Source organism: Ranitomeya imitator, chromosome 6 (genome assembly GCF_032444005.1).
Source record: "Ranitomeya imitator isolate aRanImi1 chromosome 6, aRanImi1.pri, whole genome shotgun sequence".
NCBI lineage: Eukaryota > Metazoa > Chordata > Amphibia > Anura > Dendrobatidae > Ranitomeya > Ranitomeya imitator.
This window is the reverse complement of record NC_091287.1, coordinates 163,834,119-163,856,517: the sequence shown is the minus strand read 5'-3', so window position 1 is coordinate 163,856,517 and position 22,399 is coordinate 163,834,119. Positions and strand designations below refer to the sequence as shown.

Genomic DNA, 22,399 nt, shown 5'->3' with positions numbered 1-22,399 from the left:
TTGAGGGGTTTCCACTGTTTAGGCACATCAGGGGTCTCCAAACGCAACATGGCGCCACCATTGATTCCAGCCAATCTTGTATTCAAAAAGTCAAATGGTGCTCCTTCACTTCCGAGCCCCGATGTGTGCCCAAACAGTGGTTTACCCAAACATATGGAGTAGCAGTGTACTCAGAACAAACTGCGCAACAATTACTGGGGTCCAATTTCTCCTGTTACCCTTGTGAAAATAAAAAATTGCTTGCTAAAACATCATTTTTGAGGAAAGAAAAATGATTTTTTATTTTCACGGCTCTGCGTTATAATTGTCTGTGAAGCACTTGGGGGTTCAAAGTTCTCACAACATATCTAGAAACGTTCCTTGGGGGGTCTAGTTTCCAAAATGGGGTCACTTGTGGGGGGTTTCTACTGTTTAGGCACACCAGGAGCTCTGCAAACGCAATGTGACGCCCACAGACCATTCCATCAAAGTCTGCATTTCAAAAGTCACTACTTCCCTTCTGAGCCCCGACGTGTGCCCAAAAAGTGGTTTACCCCCACACATGGGCATCAGCGTACTAAGGAGAAACTGGACAACAACCTTTGGGGTCCAATTTCTCCTGTAACCCTTAGGAAAATAAAAAATTCTGGGCTAAAAAATTATTTTTGAGGGAAGAAAACGTATTTATTATTTTTACGGCTCTGCGTTATAAACTTCTGTGAAGCACTTGGGGGTTCAAAGTCCTCACCACATATCTAGATAAGTTCCTTTTGGGGTCTAGTTTCCAGACTGGGGTCACTTGTGGGGGGTTTCTACTGTTTAGCCACATCAGGGTCTCTGCAAACGCAACGTGATGCCCGCAGAGCATTCCATCAAAGTCTGCATTTCAAAACGTCACTACTTCACTTCCGAGCCCCGGCATGTGCCCAAACAGTAGTTTACCCCCACATATGGGGTATCACCGTACTCAGGAGAAACTGGACAACAAATATTGGGGTCAAATTTCTCCTGTTACCCTTGGGAAAATTAAAACATTCTGGGCTAAATAATTATTTTTGAGGAAAGAAAACGTATTTATTATTTTCACAGCTCTGCGTTATAAACTTCTGTGAAGTACTTGGGGGTTCAAAGTCCTCACCACACATCTAGATAAGTTCCTTTCTGGGTCTGGTTTCCAAAATGAGGTCACTTGTTGGGGGTTTCTACTGTTTAGCCACATCAGGGGCTCTGCAAACGCAACATGACGCCCGCAGACCATTCCATCAAAGTCTGCATTTCAAAATGTCACTACTTCACTTCCGAGCCCCGGCATGTGCCCAAACAGTGGTTTACCCCCACATATGGGGTATCAGCGTACTCAGGAGAAACTGGACAACAACTTTCGGGGTCAAATTTCTCCTGCTACCCTTGGGAAAATAAAAAATTGCGGGCTAAAAATCTTTTTTGAGAAAATAATTTTTTTTTTATTTTCACTGCTCTGCGTTATAAACTTCTGTGAAGCAGTTGGGTGTTCAAAGTGCTCACCACACATCTAGATTAGTTCCTTTGGGGGTCTAGTTTCCAAAATGGGGTCATTTGTGGGGTACCTCCAATGTTTAGGCACACAGGGGCTCTCCCAACGTGACATGGTGTCCGCTAATGAGTGGAGCTAATTTTCCATTTAAAAAGCCAAATGGCATGCCTTCCCTTCCGAGCCCTGCCGTGCGCCCAAACAGTGGTTTACCCCCACATATGGGATATCCGCTTACTCAGGACAAATTGGACAACAGCTTTCGTGGTTCAGTTTCTCCTTTTACCATTGGGAAAATAAAAAAAATTGTTGCTAAATGATCATTTTTGTGACTAAAAAGTTAAATGTTCATTTTTTCCTTCCATATTGCTTCTGCTGCTGTGAAGCACCTGAAGGGTTAATAAACTTCTTGAATGTGGTTTTGAGCACCTTGAGGGGTGCAGTTTTTAGAATGGTGTCACTTTTGGGTATTTTCACCCATATAGACCCCTCAAACTGACTTCAAATGTGAGGTGGTCCCTAAAAAAAACGGTTTTGTAAATTTCGTTGTAAAAATGAGAAATCGCTGGTCAAATTTTAACCCTTATAACTTCCTAGCAAAAAAAAATTTTGTTTCCAAAATTGTGCTGATGTAAAGTATACATGTGGGAAATGTTATTTATTAACTATTTTGTGTCACATAACTCTCTGGTTTAACAGAATAAAAATTTTCAAAATTTTCGCCAAATTTCAATTTTTATCACAAATAAACGCAGAATTTATTGACCTAAATTTACCACTATCATGAAGCCCAATATGTCACGAAAAAACATTCTCAGAACCGCTAGGATCCGTTGAAGCATTCCCGAGTTATTACCTCATAAAGGGACACTGGTCAAAATTGCAAAAAACGGCCAGGTCATTAAGGTCAAAATAGGCTGGGTCATGAATGGGTTAAAAACAAAGGAAACCATTAAGACAAAGACACCTCTATACAAGATACACTGAAGCTAATACTAAAATACAAAATTATCAAAGCTATATAAATTGTCTAAATGATGATAAAAGCAAATAAAATATAAATATTTACCAAGGAATGAAGAAAAAATAAAGTGGCACCGCTCTGCTTTCCGGCCGCTGTGCTCACAGTCAGTGCAGGAAGCAGAGCGCCGAGGACAGACAGCGGTAGGTAAGTATGTAGCGTTTGTTTTTTTACTTTAACGATGGTAACCAGGGTAAACATCGGGTTACTAAGCGCGTCCCTGCGCTTAGTAACCCGATGTTTACCCTGGTTACCCGGGGACTTCGGCATCGTTGAAGACAGTTTCAACGATGCCGAAGTCTTTCCCCTGATCGTTGGTCGCTGGAGAGAGCTGTCTGTGTGACAGCTCTCCAGCGACCAAACAGCGACGCTGCAGCGATCCGGATCGTTGTCGGTATCGCTGCAGCATCGCTAAGTGTGACGGGGGCTTTAATGTGATGATGGAGATATTGGCATTTCCCTGTTTTTGCAAATGCAACATCAAGAAAGTTTATTTTATTGCCTGCTACCTTAACGGGTTTTATGTGCTTCACAACATGCACCATACATGTAAGGTACAAGTTAGAAGCGGGTGCATGGAGCATGGGGTGAGCTTTCCATATATGTGGCAGGTAATAGTTGTGTGTTACAACCAGGATCTGCCTCTATCAATTGTGGGTAGCGTGAAGTTCCGCCCCAATTGCTAACCTATTAAATGCCGCTGTCAATGGGGATATGGGGACTACTTTCCATCTTTTTATTATACAATATAATGCTAATGTGTATTGCAGTGTTGAATACCCTACATTGATGTTTATTGTAAATACTGTATTTTAATGAGTGGGTTTGGCTTCGGTAGTGATTGCTGTATGTGTGTTATGTATGTTTCTGTGTATACTTGATAAAGACTTAAGCCAGGTCACAACATTATTATATGATGGCAGAATAAACTTCGACACTTGAAATGTATCACCCTGGACTGGACGCAGTTTATTTGCTTTTATGATGTTAAGGCAGTGGTCACACTTGTGTAAAATATGAACGTGTACTATGCGAGAAAATAGCATAGCACTCGGACCAGTGTTAATTTATGGGGCAGATCACATCTGCGATTATTTTCTCATGCCGAATCAGCATGCGAGAACAATCACAGCATTCTGCAATTGGCATCGAGACGTGGCCGAGTCTAGGCTCCCTCGCACCCATATAAGTCTGTTGGTGTGAGTGACACAACGCACATCACTCGGATATCATCTGAGTGCTGTGTGATATACGCAGGCAGTGGAGGAGATGGAGAAATTACTTTCTCCACCTCCTCCGCAGCTGTGCTCCGATTCTCTCTGTGCGAGAGGCTCAGAGCACAGTAGCATCACACTCGGTTCCCGCTCACAGCAGAGCAGGAGCCGAGGGTCATTAGCATATCGCATCGGATGCCATAGGCTAGTGTGACCCCCGGCCTAACCCTCCAAGGAGGTTCCTTACAATTTGTGAACGAGCGTCCAACATAGTGAGCGCCGTAAGTCTTCCCTTTTTGACTCTGATCATTCATTTTGTCATGATCAATAACTACAACAGAACACTTTAAGTTTCAGTTCTTGAGAAATAATTTATAGTTAACAATAAATAGGATTATGCTTGGAAAAATGGCAACAACTGAATAGAAAATTATTCATATATCCAGCACAGGGTCCCATGACTCAAATAGCACAGGACTTGGTTGTCACAGCAAAAAAGTGCAATTCAGCACCTAAATTAACATCTATTCATTAATGTCTTGTATGATGGTCTCTTAGTCTTTTTAAATGGGTCAACCCTCCTCAGTTATCAAAATGGTGGGTTGTGGGTCATTGAAAAATTTACTGTATACCATACTTCTTTAAATAGACAATTAGCAAACTGTGGTAGCTAGATTCTAATATAGTAATATATATGTTTTGGTTGAAATCCTGTGTAAGTTATATGTTGCCCACTTATATGTGTGCAATTTGAAGAATAGTATAATTCATTTTATTCCAGACAATGCATTGCATTTATAATGACCCCGATCATGGAAATGTATGTTGCAAATCTGTCAGGAAGTGACAGCTGAGGATTTTCCAAGTGACTGTTATCTGAATAATTGTTCACAACAGTATTGCTAGTTTACCTGCAGAATACATTAAGACGGGAGGGATTAACCTAGGAGCTGACATTGATTACTTTAAGCTTATATATACTATAGTAGGTTATCAACATGTGAATCTTTGGGAATTCATAATTGTGCTGCATATAAAAAGTCTACAAGATGAATTTCATAGGGATCGGAAATCTGTCAGACATCTTTTGCAATTGAATTCAGTTCCTGCTTATTTGGCGAACTCTTACAGAGCAGACTATTTAGTAAAAGTTTTATATTACAAAGGGTTGCACCAAAATGTTAAAGCAATGTTATTTTACAGCTTTGAGTGCTTTCATTTTTATATTTCACATTATCTTTCAACAGTGTAATTTATTTCATTGTGATAAGAACTATATGGTCAAAGAGCAAGGCACATGCAGTTATCATTTCCAACTGCACTGGTGAGTCTTTCATCTTATGTTTCCCTTTTGTAAATAGTTTTATGATAAAAATCACTGTGATTAGATTTAGATTACATAAATGGTACTCCGCTTACTGCAGATTAAAGGGGTTTTGTAAGTGTAGAAGATGTGCCTGCTTTGTTTCAGCAATAGAGCCATTATTGCCATATTTTTCTAATGTCACATAATTCCATTAATAACACAATGGGTTTAGATCACATCACTTTTTTCCATATTTTATTTGGTCTCTAAAGTATGTGATCTGTAAGTTGTGGTTTTTTTTTAGCATTCTGTGCACATTTCCCCATAATGTCAAGCTAAATAAATAATTGAATAAATTGCTGGAGATGTATTGAAATATAAAAATAATGAAATATTACATTTATATATTTATTCAAAATATATACAGTGGGAATGGAAAGTACCCAGACCCCTTTAAATTTTAACTCTTTGTTTCATTGCAGCCATTTGGTAAATTCAAAAAAATTCATTTTTTCTCATTAATGTACACTCTGCACCCAATCTTGACTGAAAAAAATGAAATGTAGAAATTTTTGCAAATTTATTAAAAAAGAAAATCTGAAATATTACATGATCATAAGTATTGAGACCCTTTGCTCAGACACTCATATTTAAGTCACATGCTGTCAATTTCCTTGAATTCCTCCTTGAGTTGGTTCTACTCCTTCATTGTAATCCAGCTGTGTTTAATTAAACTGATAGGACTTGATTTGGAAAAGTCCACTCCAGACCTGTCTATATAAAACCTCACAGCTCACAGTGCATGACAGACCAAGTGAGAATCATGAGGTCAAAGGAACTGGCCAAGGAGCTCAGAAAGTTGGTTACACAGATCTGAAATGAGGGGGAATGGATACGTGTTTCTCATGGTAATCTTGTTGAGCTCCCGAAAGTCGAGGCTTGGCCGAAAACCACCATCTTTTTCCTTAAAGGATCACTGTCACTTGGATTTGGAGGGAACAATCTTCAGCCATGGAGGAGGGGTTTTGGGGTTTTTGATTCACCCTTTCCTTACCCGCTGGCTGCATGCTGGCTGCAATATTGGATTGAAGTTCATTCTCTGTCCTCCATAGTACACGCCTGCGCAAGGTATCACTGACAAGGATCCCCAAAGGCGGGTAAATATAGCCCTCCCCAAACCAAAAGGAGGCCGTGCAAAATTAACCCCGAGAGGATAGGAAAGGGAACCCTGTCCACAACCATGACAACACTTGTGTCAGGTCATATCAGCGAAAAGGTGCTTTAAAAAGACTTGTCATGAAGGGGTTTGATAATTCAGAAATTACAGTACTCATTCAGGGAAAGCACTTGTTGTATTAATTGTGTTCGGCTATTTAAATTTTTGTTTTTATTTTTTTTGCAAACAGAAAGTTTAAGGGGATTTAATCATTTAAATTGCAAGTGAATTAGAGTCAATTATAATAGAAAAAAACTTGTCATATGGGGAAACTTAATCTGACAATCTTTCAGAAAAATATGTGCTGTAAATCTATAAGACATTTCTTGTCTTTTCATGTCATTTGTGGTTTAAATAGTGGTTCCTTTTTAATACCTGACAATGCTGTTAATCAGCACTGCAACATTTTACTTTGAAAATCATGGAGGAAAAAAAGCTGGTGTGGAATAGTGCTAAATATTTTCCACCATTGTAACAAAGCAATATTATCAATTGGTTCAGCATCACAAGGGGATCATTTTAACTAGCTGTCATTTTCAACCTTTAAATTCCAATTATTCATTTAATATTGCTATTTTATTCAGTAAGTTTCATGTCACTTCTTTGTCCTTTTTTAACCTTTTCCAGACAAATAACATAGTAGTATATCGCATATTGGTGCTGGCACCATACATGAAAGATGCGAGCTACGATTCTCATTCCCTTGAAGGGCTTGATCAAATGATCGTATAAGACTAGGTTCACATGAATGTGTGCAAAATTGTTCTTTTTTTTTCCAGAAACAATGGTGGTTTTTCATCTGTATTGTCTTCTGTATGCAATCTGTATACCATCCGTGTCTGTTTTTTACCACCATATATAATTCGCATATCCATTTTCTAAATTGATATGGCATCCATTTTTTTACAAGAAAAATTGAATAATTAATAATCAAATACAGTTTCTTATCTATATAATTGTATATTGTTCCTATGAAAAGCACATGACGCATTGATGGTAACATGTGATCCGTTTTTTTATGCAGCCATTGAGTTAGAATCAGCGAATTTATGCCACATTTGTTGAGTCTGCCAATAATTTTTTGGAAATATGAACACTCCTGGTTGGGTGTCCATCTGCTGGATTGGATGTAGTGGAAGACCTGTCGGTCACTGTTATACAATTTCTACTTTGGTGAAATTGATGCCACTTCAGTGGTGTAAGACCCTCATTTGTTTAAATGTCACCACTCCTAGTTGGGTGTCCATCTTTTGGATTGTGTGTAGTGAAAGACCTGTCAGTCCCTATTATACTATCTATACTGTTGTAAAATTGATGTGACTTTGGTGTTGTCTGCCAATAATTTTTGGAAATGTGAACACCCTGGTTGGGTCTCCTTCATGGGTGTTGCCTGTATCAATAGGCCTCCGAAACCATCAGGCCTCCACTTCCTTGGACTCAACTACCCGTGTTACTATCCTTAAATTTTTCTGAAAATGGTAATCTACAAAACTGATACTTGTGCCACTTTAGTGTGGCTCAGCATGAAAGCAGGTTCAGGTGTTACATGTGGTATCAGGACTCCCAGGAAAGAAGGCCTGCACCGATCCCTCACCCATCTCATCTTACTGTGATGTTCAATTGAAAGCTGTAAAAGCTGTCCCAGACCCAGATACCTTATGTCTGGCTGATTGCTGCAGTGCCAATATACAATTTGTACTGAGGGTGAATTGATGCCACTTTCCTGGTGCCTGTCCTTCATTTGATGTGTTTTGACAGCATTTGGAGCCGTTACAGTGCCTTGTGAAAGTATTCGGCTCCCTGGAACTTTTCAACCTTTTCCCACATATTATCCTTCAAACATAAAGATCCCAAATGTAAATTTTTGGTGAAGAATCAACAACAAGTGGAACACAATTGTGAAGTTGAACAGATTCTCGATTGGACTGAGGTCTGGACTTTGACTTGGCCATTCTAACACCTGGATATGTTTATTTGTGAACCATTCCATTGTAGATTTAGCTTTATGTTTGGGATCATTGTCTTGTTGGAAGACAAATCTCCGTCCCAGTCTCAAGTTTTTGCAGACTCCAACAGGTTTTCTTCAAGAATGGTCCGGTATTTGGCTCCATCCATCTTCCCATCAATTTTAACTATCTTCCCTGTCCCTGCTGAAGAAAAGCAGGCCCAAACCATGATGCTGCCACCACCATGTTTAACAGTGGGATGGTGTGTTCAGGGTGATGAGCTGTGTTGCCTTTATGCCAAACATATCGTTTGGCATTGTTGCCAAAAAGTTCAATTTTGGCTTCATCTGACCAGAGCACCTTCCTTCACATGTTTGGTGTGTCTCCCAGGTGGCTTGTTGCAAACTTTAAACAACACTTTTTGTGGATATCTTTGAGAAATGGCTTTCTTCTTGCCACTCTTCCATAAAGGCCAGATTTGTGCAGTGTATGACTGATTGTTGTCCTATGGACAGACTGTCCCACCTCAACTGTAGATCTCTGCCGTTCATCCAGAGTGATCATAGGCCTCTTGTCTGCATCTCTGATCAGTCTTCTCCTTGTCTGAGATGAAAGTTTAGAAGGACAGCTGGGTCTTGGTAGATTTGCAGTGGTGTGATACTCCTTCCATTTCAATATGATCAGTTGCACAGTGCTCCTTGGGATTTTTAAAGTTTTGGAAATCATTTTGTATACAAATCCAGCTTTAAACTTCTCCACAACAGTATCACAGACCTGCCTGTTGTGTTCCTTGGTCTTCATGATGCTCTCTGTGCTTCACACAGAACCCTGAGACTATCACAAAGCAGGTGCATTTATACGGAAACTTGATTACACACAAGTGGATTATAGTTATCATCATTAGGCATTTAGGGCAACTTTTGATCATTCCGAGATCCACAGTGAACTTCTGGAGTGAGTTTGCTGCATTGAAAATAAAGGGGCCGAATAATATTGCACGCTCCACTTTTCAGTTTTTGAATTTCCACAAAAATGTAAAATAACTAATACATTTCGCTCAACTTCACAATTGTGTTCCACTTGTTAATTCTTCACCAAAAATTTACATTTGGTATCTATATGTTTGAAGCATGCATGATAAGTGGGAAAAGGTTGAAAATTTCCTGGGATCCTAATACTTTTGCAAGGCACTGTATATGGTGTTGTGCATGCGTTTGTTTTTGCCTCCCATTGACATGAATGGCGTTCGATTATGTTCGGCGAATATTCAGCGTATTACTAGGCGAATATTTCAAATTCAGCGATCGTAATCCAAACCATACATTGAAATATTTGTTCATCTCTATTAGCATTTGGTGAACATGGTAAAAAAAAATCAAAAAACAGTTGCACTTTTTTTGCAATTTCACCGCACTTGGATTTTTTTTTCCCGCTTTTGAGTATACGATATAGTAAAATCAAAGCTGTTGTTCAAAAGTACAACTCATCTAGCAAAAAATAAGCCTTCACATGGCCATATTGATGGAAAAATAAAAAGTAGTGGTTCTAGGAAGAAGGGGAGCGAAAAACAGAAACGCAAAAACGAAAAAGGACTCTTAGGTGTAATACGATGGAAAACTTGGGTCCTATTGTTTTCAAGCCATCATTTATCACCACTCATTCATAGCACAGTTAAGTTGATGGATACATGTAGGAACATCTCTTTTTAACCACTTAGATGCCATTGTCAGCACTAACCATTGATCCTAATGAGATAAGTGGACAGAATTAGAGTTTCCCATAACCCCTACTATTTCTGCAAAAGATGGATTGTGTTACAACTATCTCCCACATGAAAACATGCCAGGAACACAGCTAGCATAGATGAGGGAAACCACCAAGACGTTAAGGTATGGTTTCTCCTTAAGGATAGGTAGCTTGTCGTGTTTATGGCAGTGGATGTTTGGAATACATTTAATGGTTCATACCAGTGATCACATTTTTAAGTAGACCAAATCATAACCTTCCTGAAATTAGAATTACCATGAAATTTCAAGTCTGAGAGAGACTGGAAAGTTTCTGTATAAAAACAGTATTTAACAACCTTTGGAACCCTAATGAATATAATTAATTTTACAGATGCGTCTCACGAAATTGCAGAGGCATCATAGCTATCTGGCACATCTCAGAACTTCAAACTCCACCGAATTAATTTACCATGGACCCTTATTAGCATAATATACTAAAAAGGTACAAAGTTCACTGTACAACAAGTTAAAGCATGAGACGTAAATAATATATACATTTCAATATGCTTGTCCATGTGTGGGTAGGATGCACACTCAACTCATTTCACAACAATAGCAAATCATAAAACTCACCGGTCCTGTAGTCAGAAGTTCCTTTATTCAAATGTGTAGAAAAAACATCTTCATGGCTCAGGGAAACAGGGCAGTGAGAGGAGTGTGCAGAAGGAGACGACGGCCGTTTCACGCTTGAAACAGCGCATCTACGGGTCGCATTTCACAACAATGTCGCTTCATCAGGAAGGGTAGTGTATAGAAAGCAGGTTGACGTTATAAAGTGGATAAAGAAATGAGGAGGGATATGTAGTGCCCAGCTGTCTTATGTGCACCTCTGCCATGATACCGTGACGCTAAGGAAGAAGTGTACAGTGCTTGCATCACACAGTTACGTCTCGGCCAACAACAATATGCTGTCTGCTACCAAGGAATCTCAGCACAATATCGACATATCTTTACAGTGGTAGAGCAGCACATTCCTGGTTTATATTGTTACTAGATTAGAAAAGAAATACTATTAATTCACCCTCCCTTGGTGTGTAGTGGTTTAGTTCTCTATCCCCTAGTGTTTAGTAGTTTAGTTCTCCAACCCCTGTTGTTGTTTAGTAGTTTAGTTCTCCACCTCCTAGCACCCTGCAAGTCTTGAAGATTCCAAGACTTGTGAAGCAGGCCCTTCCTCGCCTGCCCCCACAGCCACCAGAGTCAGCGAATTCCCAGTCACAGAGATGTAACACCCCTGCTTGCTCATTCATGTGTGAGTGATGAAATGTACCCTGGCAGACATAGATTTATTCAAGGAATGGGTGGTGTCTTCACATGCTGGTGTAGCACAGGCACTTCTTTCTTAGAGAAGTAATCATTACTGGGTAACTGGTACAAGGGGACTGTGACTGCCATCAGCTTTTGGAAAACATCTGTATATACCAGGTGGAAAAGGTAGTATTTCCATGGCCAACAGATTAGAGATGGTGAAGTTCAAGCTCTTAGCTTTGGCATGTGAAGGAGGAAACTTTATTTATGTGATCACAACTGCAGGACTGAGGGCTGACTGCTGTGCTGAAACAGGGTGGAGTAACATAGTAACATAGTAACATAGTTAGTAAGGCCGAAAAAAGACATTTGTCCATCCAGTTCAGCCTATATTCCATCATAATAAATCCCCAGATCTACGTCCTTCTACAGAACCTAATAATTGTATGATACAATATTGTTCTGCTCCAGGAAGACATCCAGGCCTCTCTTGAACCCCTCGACTGAGTTCGCCATCACCACCTCCTTAGGCAAGCAATTCCAGATTCTCACTGCCCTAACAGTAAAGAATCCTCTTCTATGTTGGTGGAAAAACCTTCTCTCCTCCAGACGCAAAGAATGCCCCCTTGTGTCCGTCACCTTACTTGGTATAAACAGATCCTCAGCGAGATATTTGTATTGTCCCCTTATATACTTATACATGGTTATTAGATCGCCCCTCAGTCGTCTTTTTTCTAGACTAAATAATCCTAATTTCGCTAATCTATCTGGGTATTGTAGTTCTCCCATCCCCTTTATTAATTTTGTTGCCCTCCTTTGTACTCTCTCTAGTTCCATTATATCCTTCCTGAGCACCGGTGCCCAAAACTGGACACAGTACTCCATGTGCGGTCTAACTAGGGATTTGTACAGAGGCAATATAATGCTCTCATCATGTGTATCCAGACCTCTTTTAATGCACCCCATGATCCTGTTTGCCTTGGCAGCTGCTGCCTGGCACTGGCTGCTCCAGGTAAGTTTATCATTAACTAGGATCCCCAAGTCCTTCTCCCTGTCAGATTTACCCAGTGGTTTCCCATTCAGTGTGTAATGGTGATATTGATTCCTTCTTCCCATGTGTATAACCTTACATTTATCATTGTTAAACCTCATCTGCCACCTTTCAGCCCAAGTTTCCAACTTATCCAGATCCATCTGTAGCAGAATACTATCTTCTCTTGTATTAACTGCTTTACATAGTTTTGTATCATCTGCAAATATCGATATTTTACTGTGTAAACCTTCTACCAGATCATTAATGAATATGTTGAAGAGAACAGGTCCCAATACTGACCCCTGCGGTACCCCACTGGTCACAGCGACCCAGTTAGAGACTATACCATTTATAACCACCCTCTGCTTTCTATCACTAAGCCAGTTACTAACCCATTTACACACATTTTCCCCCAGACCAAGCATTCTCATTTTGTGTACCAACCTCTTGTGCGGCACGGTATCAAACGCTTTGGAAAAATCGAGATATACCACATCCAATGACTCACCGTGGTCCAGCCTATAGCTTACCTCTTCATAAAAACTGATTAGATTGGTTTGACAGGAGCGATTTCTCATAAACCCATGCTGATATGTAGTTAAACAGTTATTCTCATTGAGATAATCCAGAATAACATCCCTCAGAAACCCTTCAAATATTTTACCAACAATAGAGGTTAGACTTACTGGCCTATAATTTCCAGGTTCACTTTTAGAGCCCTTTTTGAATATTGGTACCACATTTGCTATGCGCCAGTCCTGCGGAACAGACCCTGTCGCTATAGAGTCCCTAAAAATAAGAAATAATGGTTTATCTATTACATTACTTAGTTCTCTTAGTACTCGTGGGTGTATGCCATCCGGACCCGGAGATTTATCTATTTTAATCTTATTTAGCCGGTTTCGCACCTCTTCTTGGGTTAGATTGGTGACCCTTAATATAGGGTTTTCATTGTTTCTTGGGATTTCACCTAGCATTTCATTTTCCACCGTGAATACCGTGGAGAAGAAGGTGTTTAATATGTTAGCTTTTTCCTCGTCATCTACAACCATTCTTTCCTCACTATTTTTTAAAGGGCCTACATTTTCAGTTTTTATTCTTTTACTATTGATATAGTTGAAGAACAGTTTGGGATTAGTTTTACTCTCCTTAGCAATGTGCTTCTCTGTTTCCTTTTTGGCAGCTTTAATTAGTTTTTAGATAAAGTATTTTTCTCCCTATAGTTTTTTAGAGCTTCAATGGTGCTATCCTGCTTTAGTAGTGCAAATGCTTTCTTTTTACTGTTAATTGCCTGTCTTACCTCTTTGTTTAGCCACATTGGGTTTTTCCTATTTCTAGTCCTTTTATTCCCACAAGGTATAAACCGCTTACAGTGCCTATTTAGGATGTTCTTAAACATTTCCCATTTATTATCTGTATTCTTATTTCTGAGGATATTGTCCCAGTCTACCAGATTAAGGGCATCTCTAAGCTGGTCAAACTTTGCCTTCCTAAAGTTCAGTGTTTTTGTGACTCCCTGACAAGTCCCCCTAGTGAAAGACAGGTGAAACTGCACAATATTGTGGTCGCTATTTCCTAGATGCCCAACCACCTGCAGATTTGTTATTCTGTCAGGTCTATTAGATAGTATTAGGTCTAAAAGTGCTGCTCCTCTGGTTGGATTCTGCACCAATTGTGAAAGATAATTTTTCTTGGTTATTAGCAGAAACCTGTTGCCTTTATGGGTTTCACAGGTTTCTGTTTCCCAGTTAATATCCGGGTAGTTAAAGTCCCCCATAACCAGGACCTCATTATGGGCTGCAGCTTCATCTATCTGCTTTAGAAGTAGACTTTCCATGGTTTCTGTTATATTTGGGGGTTTGTAACAGACCCCAATGAGAATTTTGTTACCATTTTTCCCTCCATGAATTTCGACCCATATGGACTCGACATCCTCATTTCCTTCGCTAATATCCTCCCTTAAAGTGGACTTTAGACAAGACTTTACATAGAGACAAACCCCTCCTCCTCTCCGATTTTTACGATCCTTTCTAAACAGACTGTAACCCTGTAAGTTAACTGCCCAGTCACTAGCGCGAACACGACAAATTGCTTCTCTGTGTATGAGGTGCAAGCTAAGATCTTATGGTGGATTGAGAAAGATGTTATGTGCTCAGTTTCTGAGATCAGTCAAAAACAGCAGGCATGTCCACTTTTTCTGTACCTTATCTACAAGGCGTAGATGAGGGCGTCCGGCAATCTAGCTGCCTTGAAGGAACCTTGGACTCTGAACTCTCCTTCAAAACACATATCCATCCCCTTTCCACTTCCTGCAGACTACAATTCAAAAATATATCCTGGATCCGGACATTCCTTAATCGAGAATCTTCAAAAACCCTAGTCCATGCACTCATCATCTCCTGCCTCAACTACTGAAACTTCCTGCTTTGTGGCATCCCTTCTAACAGTCTTGCACTCCTCCAATCTTTCCTAAACTCTGCTTCCAGATGAATCCACCTATCCTCCGCCTCTCCTCTCTTTCAATCTCTTCACGTATTTCCCATTACCTAGAGACTCCAGTTCAGATAGCATTCAAAGCTATCCACAACATGTCTCCTTCATATATCTGTGACGTAGTCTCCTGGTACTTACCTGCATGCAACCTTTGATCCTCATAAGATTTCCTTCTCCCACTCCCCTCTTATCTCCTCTTCCCACAATCGCATACATTTCTCCCGTGCATCCCCTCTACTCTGAAACTCTACCCCAACATATCAAACTCTCGCCTACCTTTGAAACCTTCAAAAGGAACATGAAGAAACACCTCTTCTGACAAGCTTACAACCTATAATAACCATCATTCCACCATACCAGTGCACGACCAGCTCTACCTTCACCTACTGTATCTTCACCCTCACCTTGTAGACTGTGAGCCCTCACGGGCAGGGTCCTCTCTCCTCCTGTACCAGTCAGTGACTTGTATGATTTAAGATTATTGTACATTTTATTATGTTACCTTTTTCACATATAAAGCACCATGGAATAAGTGGCTCTATAACTATAAATAATAATAATATTAATAATACTGCTGTGCAGATGCCAAAGAAAGGGAGTCGAATAGCCCATCCATTAGCAGAAGTGGTCACAATGCTGCACATTTATACTATTTCTACTCTGGGGAAATTGATGCCACTTTAGTGTTTTGTTGCAATAATTTATTGCAATGTGAAGACTCCAAGTTGGGTCTCCATCTAGTGGGTTACCTTTAATGAAAGGGGTATCAGAGCCCCATTATACTATTTCTACTTTGGGGAAATTGATATCACTTTAGTGATGTCTGCCCATAATTTATAGAAATGTTTAGACTCCAAGTTGGGTCTCCTTCATGTGTGTTGCCTGTAGCAGTAGAGCTCCCAGACCAGCAGGCCTGCACTTGCTTTCAGTCAACTACCTGTGTTACTATCCTTACATTTTTCTACCAATAGTAATTTACGAAAATGATGCTTGTGGCACCTGAGTGTGGCTGAGCAGAAAAGCAGTTTGAGCTGTTGCATGAGGTGGTCCCTCACCTACCTCTTAATTTGAACTTGAATTTCAAGCTGTAAATGCTGGCCCTGATCCTGGCTCATAAAAGGGCCCCTATCTGACTCAAGCTGTGCCATTATAACATTTTTACTGTGAGCCAATTTATGCCAATTTTCTTGGTGTCTGCTCCTAATTTTTGGAAATGTTTGGACTGCAAGTTGGGTCTCCTTCATGTGCGTTGCCTGAATTTGGCAGGTCTCTCAGAGCATTAGGCCTACACTGGTCACTCATCCATCTGTTACTGATACTGTTACTGATCAATCTTTAAGCTAGAAATGCTGATCCAAGCCCTGTCCCATCCCAGTACAATTATTACTTTGTAATCTGGATCCATTTTTGCCACTTTTCCTGGTGTCTGAACCAAATTTAAGTTGATTTGACAGCTTTTGGCACTTCTGAAGGTGTTGATATGTGTTTGGCTTTGCCTCCCATTAAATTCAATGGGGTTCGGATATGTTCGACGAACTCTTCGGTGAACACTGGGACGTTTGCCAATCGGAACTGAACTGAACCTTGAAAGGTTGCAGGCAATGCAAGATGGATTCTTGTTTATCATTGAGCAAGAGGAGGCTACAGTGAACAGCTGTAGAGGTAACTCCTATCACACTATAACTGTTCATTGTTGCTGCTGTGAGCTCTCTGTGAAAGAAATGAAAAACTCAGATTAACCCTTTACAGGTAGATGTTTCTGTCTCTTATAGATTAAATTGTTTTATATATAAGCAATGATGTCTTCTTCTTGCAGATTAACCCTTAAAAGTAGGTATGTTCTCCTTTAGCTAGCCTGCACAATTCACAGTAATATCTTAATACTGTAGATGTCTGATAAATACCAATATTCTGTATGAAGTAAAGGCATCTGGTGGAAGGAGAAGAAAATGTTAATCTGTTTATCCTGAATCATGCAAGATGTGAAAACAAGTTCCCTTTACTATTGTAAAGATGCATAGAACCACATCCTCCCACTTCAACGTTGGTACTTCCCAATAAAGAGAATCTCATCTGATTTTGCGCTCACTTTGATAAATAAGAATAATACCTGCCTCACCTAAAAACCAATAGAAGTTATCTGATTTACTGATAACATTGTTCTTTGAATGAAAAGTGAGCCCTTACTCCTTTTATCTGAACTGTTAAATTATGTGCTACTGTGTTTCCTCTGAATTGTATTGTGCCACCATATAAATAAATACTCTTATTAAATTATTATTTGCGAAAAGTCTTCTAATTTTATTACCTCTTTAAAAATTTCTCTACACAACACATACAGTGCCTTGAAAAAGTATATATACCTTGTTAACTTTTCCACATTTTTTTCATGTTACACCTGCAAATTTAAATGTAAGTGTTTGCGAAGTGTAAAAGAAAGGATTAATGATTTTCTATTTTTTTTTTAATATAAATCTGAAAATTGTGATGTGTTTGCGTTCAGCCCCCTTCAGTCAATACTTTCACTGGAATTACTGCTGCAAGTCTTTTGGGGTATGTCTGTACCAGCTTTGTACATCTAGACTCTAGAATCTAGAGGATTACATTTTTGCCCATTCTTCTTTTCAAACTAAATCTAGCTCTGTGAGTTTGTATGTGGAGCATCATTGAAAAGCAATTTTCAAGTCTTGCCACGGATTCTCCATGGGACTTAGATCTGAACTTTTACTAGGTCATTCACTCACATGAATATGCATTAATCGATGATGTTCAGTGTTTGTGCTCCGCCACACGTAGCATTTTGCATTCAGCTCAAAAAAGTACTAATTTAATCTCATCTGACCAGAGCACCTTCTTCCACATACTAGCTGTGTCCCCTACATGGCTTTTTGCAAACTGTAAACGGGACTTCTTAGAGTGTGCTTTCAAAAATAAATTTTATCTTAAGGCAAGATTTGTGGAATAAACAATTAATAGTTGTCCTGTGGACATATTCTCCCATCTGAGCTGCAGCTACTTCATAATGGCCATGGGCCTCTTGGCTGATTCTCTAACTAGTGCTCTCCTTGCTTTGAATGTTAAATTATGTGGACAGCCATGTCTTGGTAGTTTTGTAGCTGTGCCATACTCCTTCCATTTTTGGACCACGGATTGAACAGTGCTCTATGATATTTTCAGAGCTTGGGCTATTTTTAACCCTGCTTTACTGTTATCCACAGCTTTATCCTTGACATGTCTGGTGTGTTCCTTGTTTTATGATGCTGTTTGATCTCTAATGTTCTCAAACAAGCCTTTGAGTACTTCACAGAACAGCTGTAGTTACAGTGGGGGAAACAAGTATTTAATCCCTTGCTGATTTCGTAAGTTTGCTCACTGACAAAGACATGAACAGTCTATAATTTTAATGGTAGGCTAAATTTAACATTGAGAGATAGAATATCAAAAGTAAAATCCAGAAAATCACATTGTAGAAATTATATTAATTCATTTGCATTTTGCAGTGAGAAATAAGTATTTGATCCCACTCGTAAACAAGACTTGATACTTTGTGGCAAAACCCTTGTTGGCAAGCATAGCAGCCAGACTTTTTTTGCAGTGTATGATGAGGTTTGCGCACATCAGGAGGAATTTTGGTCCACTCCACTTTGCAGATCATTAAGATTGTGAGGTTGTTGCTTGGCAACTCGGAGCTTCAACTTCCTCCATAAGTTTCCTCTGGGATTAAGGTCTGGAGACTGGTTAGGCTACTCCATGACCTTAATGTTCTTCTTTATGATCCACTCCTTTTTTGCCTTGACTGTATGTTTTGGGTCATTGTCTTGCTGGAAGACCCAGCCACTACCCATTTTTAATGTCCTGGCGGAGGGAAGGAAGTTGTCATTCGAGGATTTTACAGTATATTCCTCCACCCATTCTCCCATTGATGTGGTGAAGTAGTCCTGTGCCCTTAGCAGAGAAAGAACTCAAAAACATAATGTTTCCACCTCCATGCTTGATAGTGGGGATGGTGTTGTTTGGGTCATAGGCAGCATTTCTCTTCCTCCAAACATGGCGAGTTGAGTTAATGCCAAAGACCTCAATTTTTGTCTCATCTGACAACAGCACCTTCTCCAAATCACTCACAGAATCATCCAGGTGTTCTTTGGCAAACTTCAGACAATCCAGCACATGTGCCTTGTCATCTTGAGCAGGGGGGATCTTGCGGGCACTGCAGGATTTTAAACCTTTTACAGCGTAATGTGTTACCACTGGTTTTCTTCATGACTGTGGTCCCAGCTGCCTTGAGATCTTTAACAAGTTCCCCCCAGGATAGTTTTAGGCTGATCTCTCACCTTCCTCACGCCATCGCCAGAGCCGCCGCCTCGCCCCTACCTTCTATCTCTTCCCCACTATCCCATAGAATGTAAGTCCGCAAGGACAGGGTCCTCTCCCCTCTGTACCAGTCTGTCAATGTAAACCTGCTTACTGTAATCGATATCTATAACCCTGTATGTAACTCCTTTCTCATGTACAGCACCATGGAATTAATGGTGCTATATAAATAAATAATAATAATAATAATGATCAAGTATACCTCATGAGGTGAGATTTTGCATGGTGCCCCAGATCGATGTCGATTGACAGTCATTTTGCATTTCTTCCATTTTCTTACTATTGCACCAACAGTTGTCTCCTCCGCACCCAGCATCTTACTTATGGTTTTGTAGCCCATGCCAGTTTTGTGCAGGTCTATAATCTTGTCCTTCACTTTCTTATTAAGCTCTTTGGTCTTGCCCATGTTGTAGAGGTTAGAGTCTGACTGATTAATTGAATCTGTGGACAGGAGTCTTTTATAAAGGTGACTATGTAAGACAGCTGTCTTTAATGAAGGTACCGAGTTGATTTGGAGCGTCTAACTGGTGTGTAGGAGCCAGAACTCTTATTTATTGGTGTGGGTCCAAATACTTATTTCTTACTTCAAAATGCAAATAAATTTATATAATTTATATAATGTGATTTTCTGGATTTTATTTTTGATATTCTATTTCTCAATGTTACAATTAACCTACCCTTAAAACTATAGACTGTTCATGTCTTTGTCAGTGTGCAAACTTACAAAATCAGCATGGGATCAAATACTTATTTCCCCCAATGTATATTTAAAATAAACTATACATAAGTGGATTCAATATACTACTTATGTTACGTCTGGAGGCAATTGGTCACTCAGGATTTTATTTATGGTTATCATACTATAGGGAGCTGAATACAAACGCCCATCACAATTATCAAATGTATACTGTATTGTGAAAATAATTAAAAAACATGTATCATTTCCATTACACTTCACAAATACTTGCTACTTTGTGTTGGTATATCACATAAAGTTTCAATAAAATATATTTAAGTGTGTGTGTGTAAAGTGAAAAAAAACGTAGAAAAGTTCATGGAGTATTAAGGTATGAATACTTTTTCAAGGCACTGCAAATGAACCAAAGTAAATCCACTGTACATTTTGCTTCACACCCATGGCAAAATCTGTAACAAATTACTTATGCCACAGATTTGGGCCACAGTTTGGTTTATATGGTACAGCGGGTGAAATCAGCATTGAAAATCCACAGCATAAATTCACATACTGCAGATTTTAAAAGCTTCATGGATTATTTATGCAGATTGGGGATGAGATTTGCCAATACTGTAGTAGGTTGATCATGGAAAATCCAGACAAAGAATTTGCAGTATACTCGCTTTTCATTAACAAACCCTAAAAGTGGTTGGATAAATCAAAAGCTAGTATCACCCTGCTTATATATTGTTAATCAATGCCATTACCATTTAATTTACTTTTGGGTCTTCTAATGCATCAGTGTCCAGGTGTAACACTACAACGGCACCACTATAGCTACAACTCTGGCATTTTCTGAAGGATAATAATGGTATCATTTCTGTTTCACTCTAGCCGTTTTTGACACTGCAGTATTCAAAACACAAATTCTGCTGGGACTTTTCATGTAAGTCCATTTATGATATCTCAGAATAGGGGCTGACAGTAACATCAATTATGTCTCAGAAATGTAAGATTAAAAATTGCTTGCACATTTTCTTTCCACTGGAATAGATCAGCTGACCTTACTTTTTCTCATTTCTTCACCTTCCTGCTTAGCTCCCTTAGACCTTGACTCACACTGAGTTTAGGAGGTTTGCTAGTAAGGCTTGGTGTCAGTTGAATAAAGATGCAGAAGATGGTTGAAAGTGACTCATGATCATTAATGTAAAAGTTGCTGACATTGCTTGCTAGTCAAAAGAACCTAGAAAAATCTTGAATATATTAGACCAAGACAAGTACATTTATTAAGGTTATATGTAAAGTGCTATTATTAGATGATCCCATGCTGTAGTCTAAATGGGTGCGGAGGCAGAGACAGCAGCTATAATGAAAACTCTATTCCCGGGGCCCTGAAAGCATATGAAGCACCTGATATTCCTCTTGAATAATAATGTAACTTTGCAGTAGAAAACTTGAAGACTCAAAACTTTAGTAATGTACATACAGTGGATATAAAAAGTCCACACACCTCTGTTAAAATGACAAGATTTGTCTTAAAAAAAATCATGCTAAGAAAATCATTTCCAAACTTTTTTCACACTGTTGTGCCAAATTTAAGCCATTTCTTGATTATTGTCTTCACAGTGTTCCATGGTATAACTAACATTTTAGAAAATATTTTGTAGCCTTCTTCTGACTGGAAACTTTCAACAATGAGATCCCTTTGCTGTGTTATAAGCTGTTTATGGACAATGGCTATTGCCGTAAAGTGCAACTATTAAAATGTCAGGAAAATCCTACTAGAACAGCTGAACTTTATATGAGGTTAATCAGAATCACAGTAAATTAAGGCAGCTGTGTACTGAGTACTATTTAACTTGATTATAAATGTGATTGCCTAATTCTGAACACAAATGCATCCCCAATTATAAGAGGTTGTTTACACTTGTGCAACCACATTATTTTAGTTTTGCTATTTTTATTTTCATCCTCAAAGTGATTTCATCTTGTTTTTCAATAGATTTGTGCAGATTATTGGTGATATAAAAGGTGGAAAAAGTTCTAAAATTATTTTTCCTGGTATAAATTTTTACATGACAAAACCTGTCATCTCAGCAGGCGTGTGAAGATTTTTATTCTATTCACCGCAGGTATAGAACAGTAGAATATGTAGAGAAAATGGAAGAAAAAAGAGATTACAATGCTGTCAATCCCAAGTCGCCCAGGAACAATGGTGGATGGGTGCCAATCCTGCTGGTGATAGTATAAAATCTGTGGGAGAAAAAAAGTGCACAATACCATCAAGTGATACACTTTTAGCTACAAAGTAACGTAAAAGGAAAGTGCTCACCTGAGCAGGTTGTGTGATTGTGTGCAGGCACAACACCTACGAATACCTGATGATATCACCTTCTAAAGCCTTATTGCAGGGAATGAATCCTGCTGGAGAAGCACAGCCAATATGAGAATTTTAAGAGGAAGAGGAAGAATATGCATTACAGGAGCTCGCTTGCCCTGCTTCTAGTGTACTATCAGAAAGAGTCTTCAGTGCTGCTGGTTCAATACTGACCGAAAAAAGGACTCGTCTGGCTACCCGAAATGTTGATGATCTAACCTTCAT

General features: G+C 39.3%; 1 protein-coding gene across 2 annotated transcripts in view; it reads left to right on the top strand.

The window, feature by feature from the left end:
* NPSR1 (neuropeptide S receptor 1) overlaps nucleotides 1-22,399 on the top strand; it is a 551,858-nt gene that overhangs the window by 314,512 nt on the left and 214,947 nt on the right. For both annotated transcript variants that reach the window (XM_069732482.1, XM_069732481.1), the window contains one exon: nucleotides 4,972-5,048. In XM_069732482.1, the coding sequence (XP_069588583.1) occupies nucleotides 4,972-5,048 (77 nt within the window). The remainder of the gene's footprint in view (nucleotides 1-4,971; nucleotides 5,049-22,399) is intronic.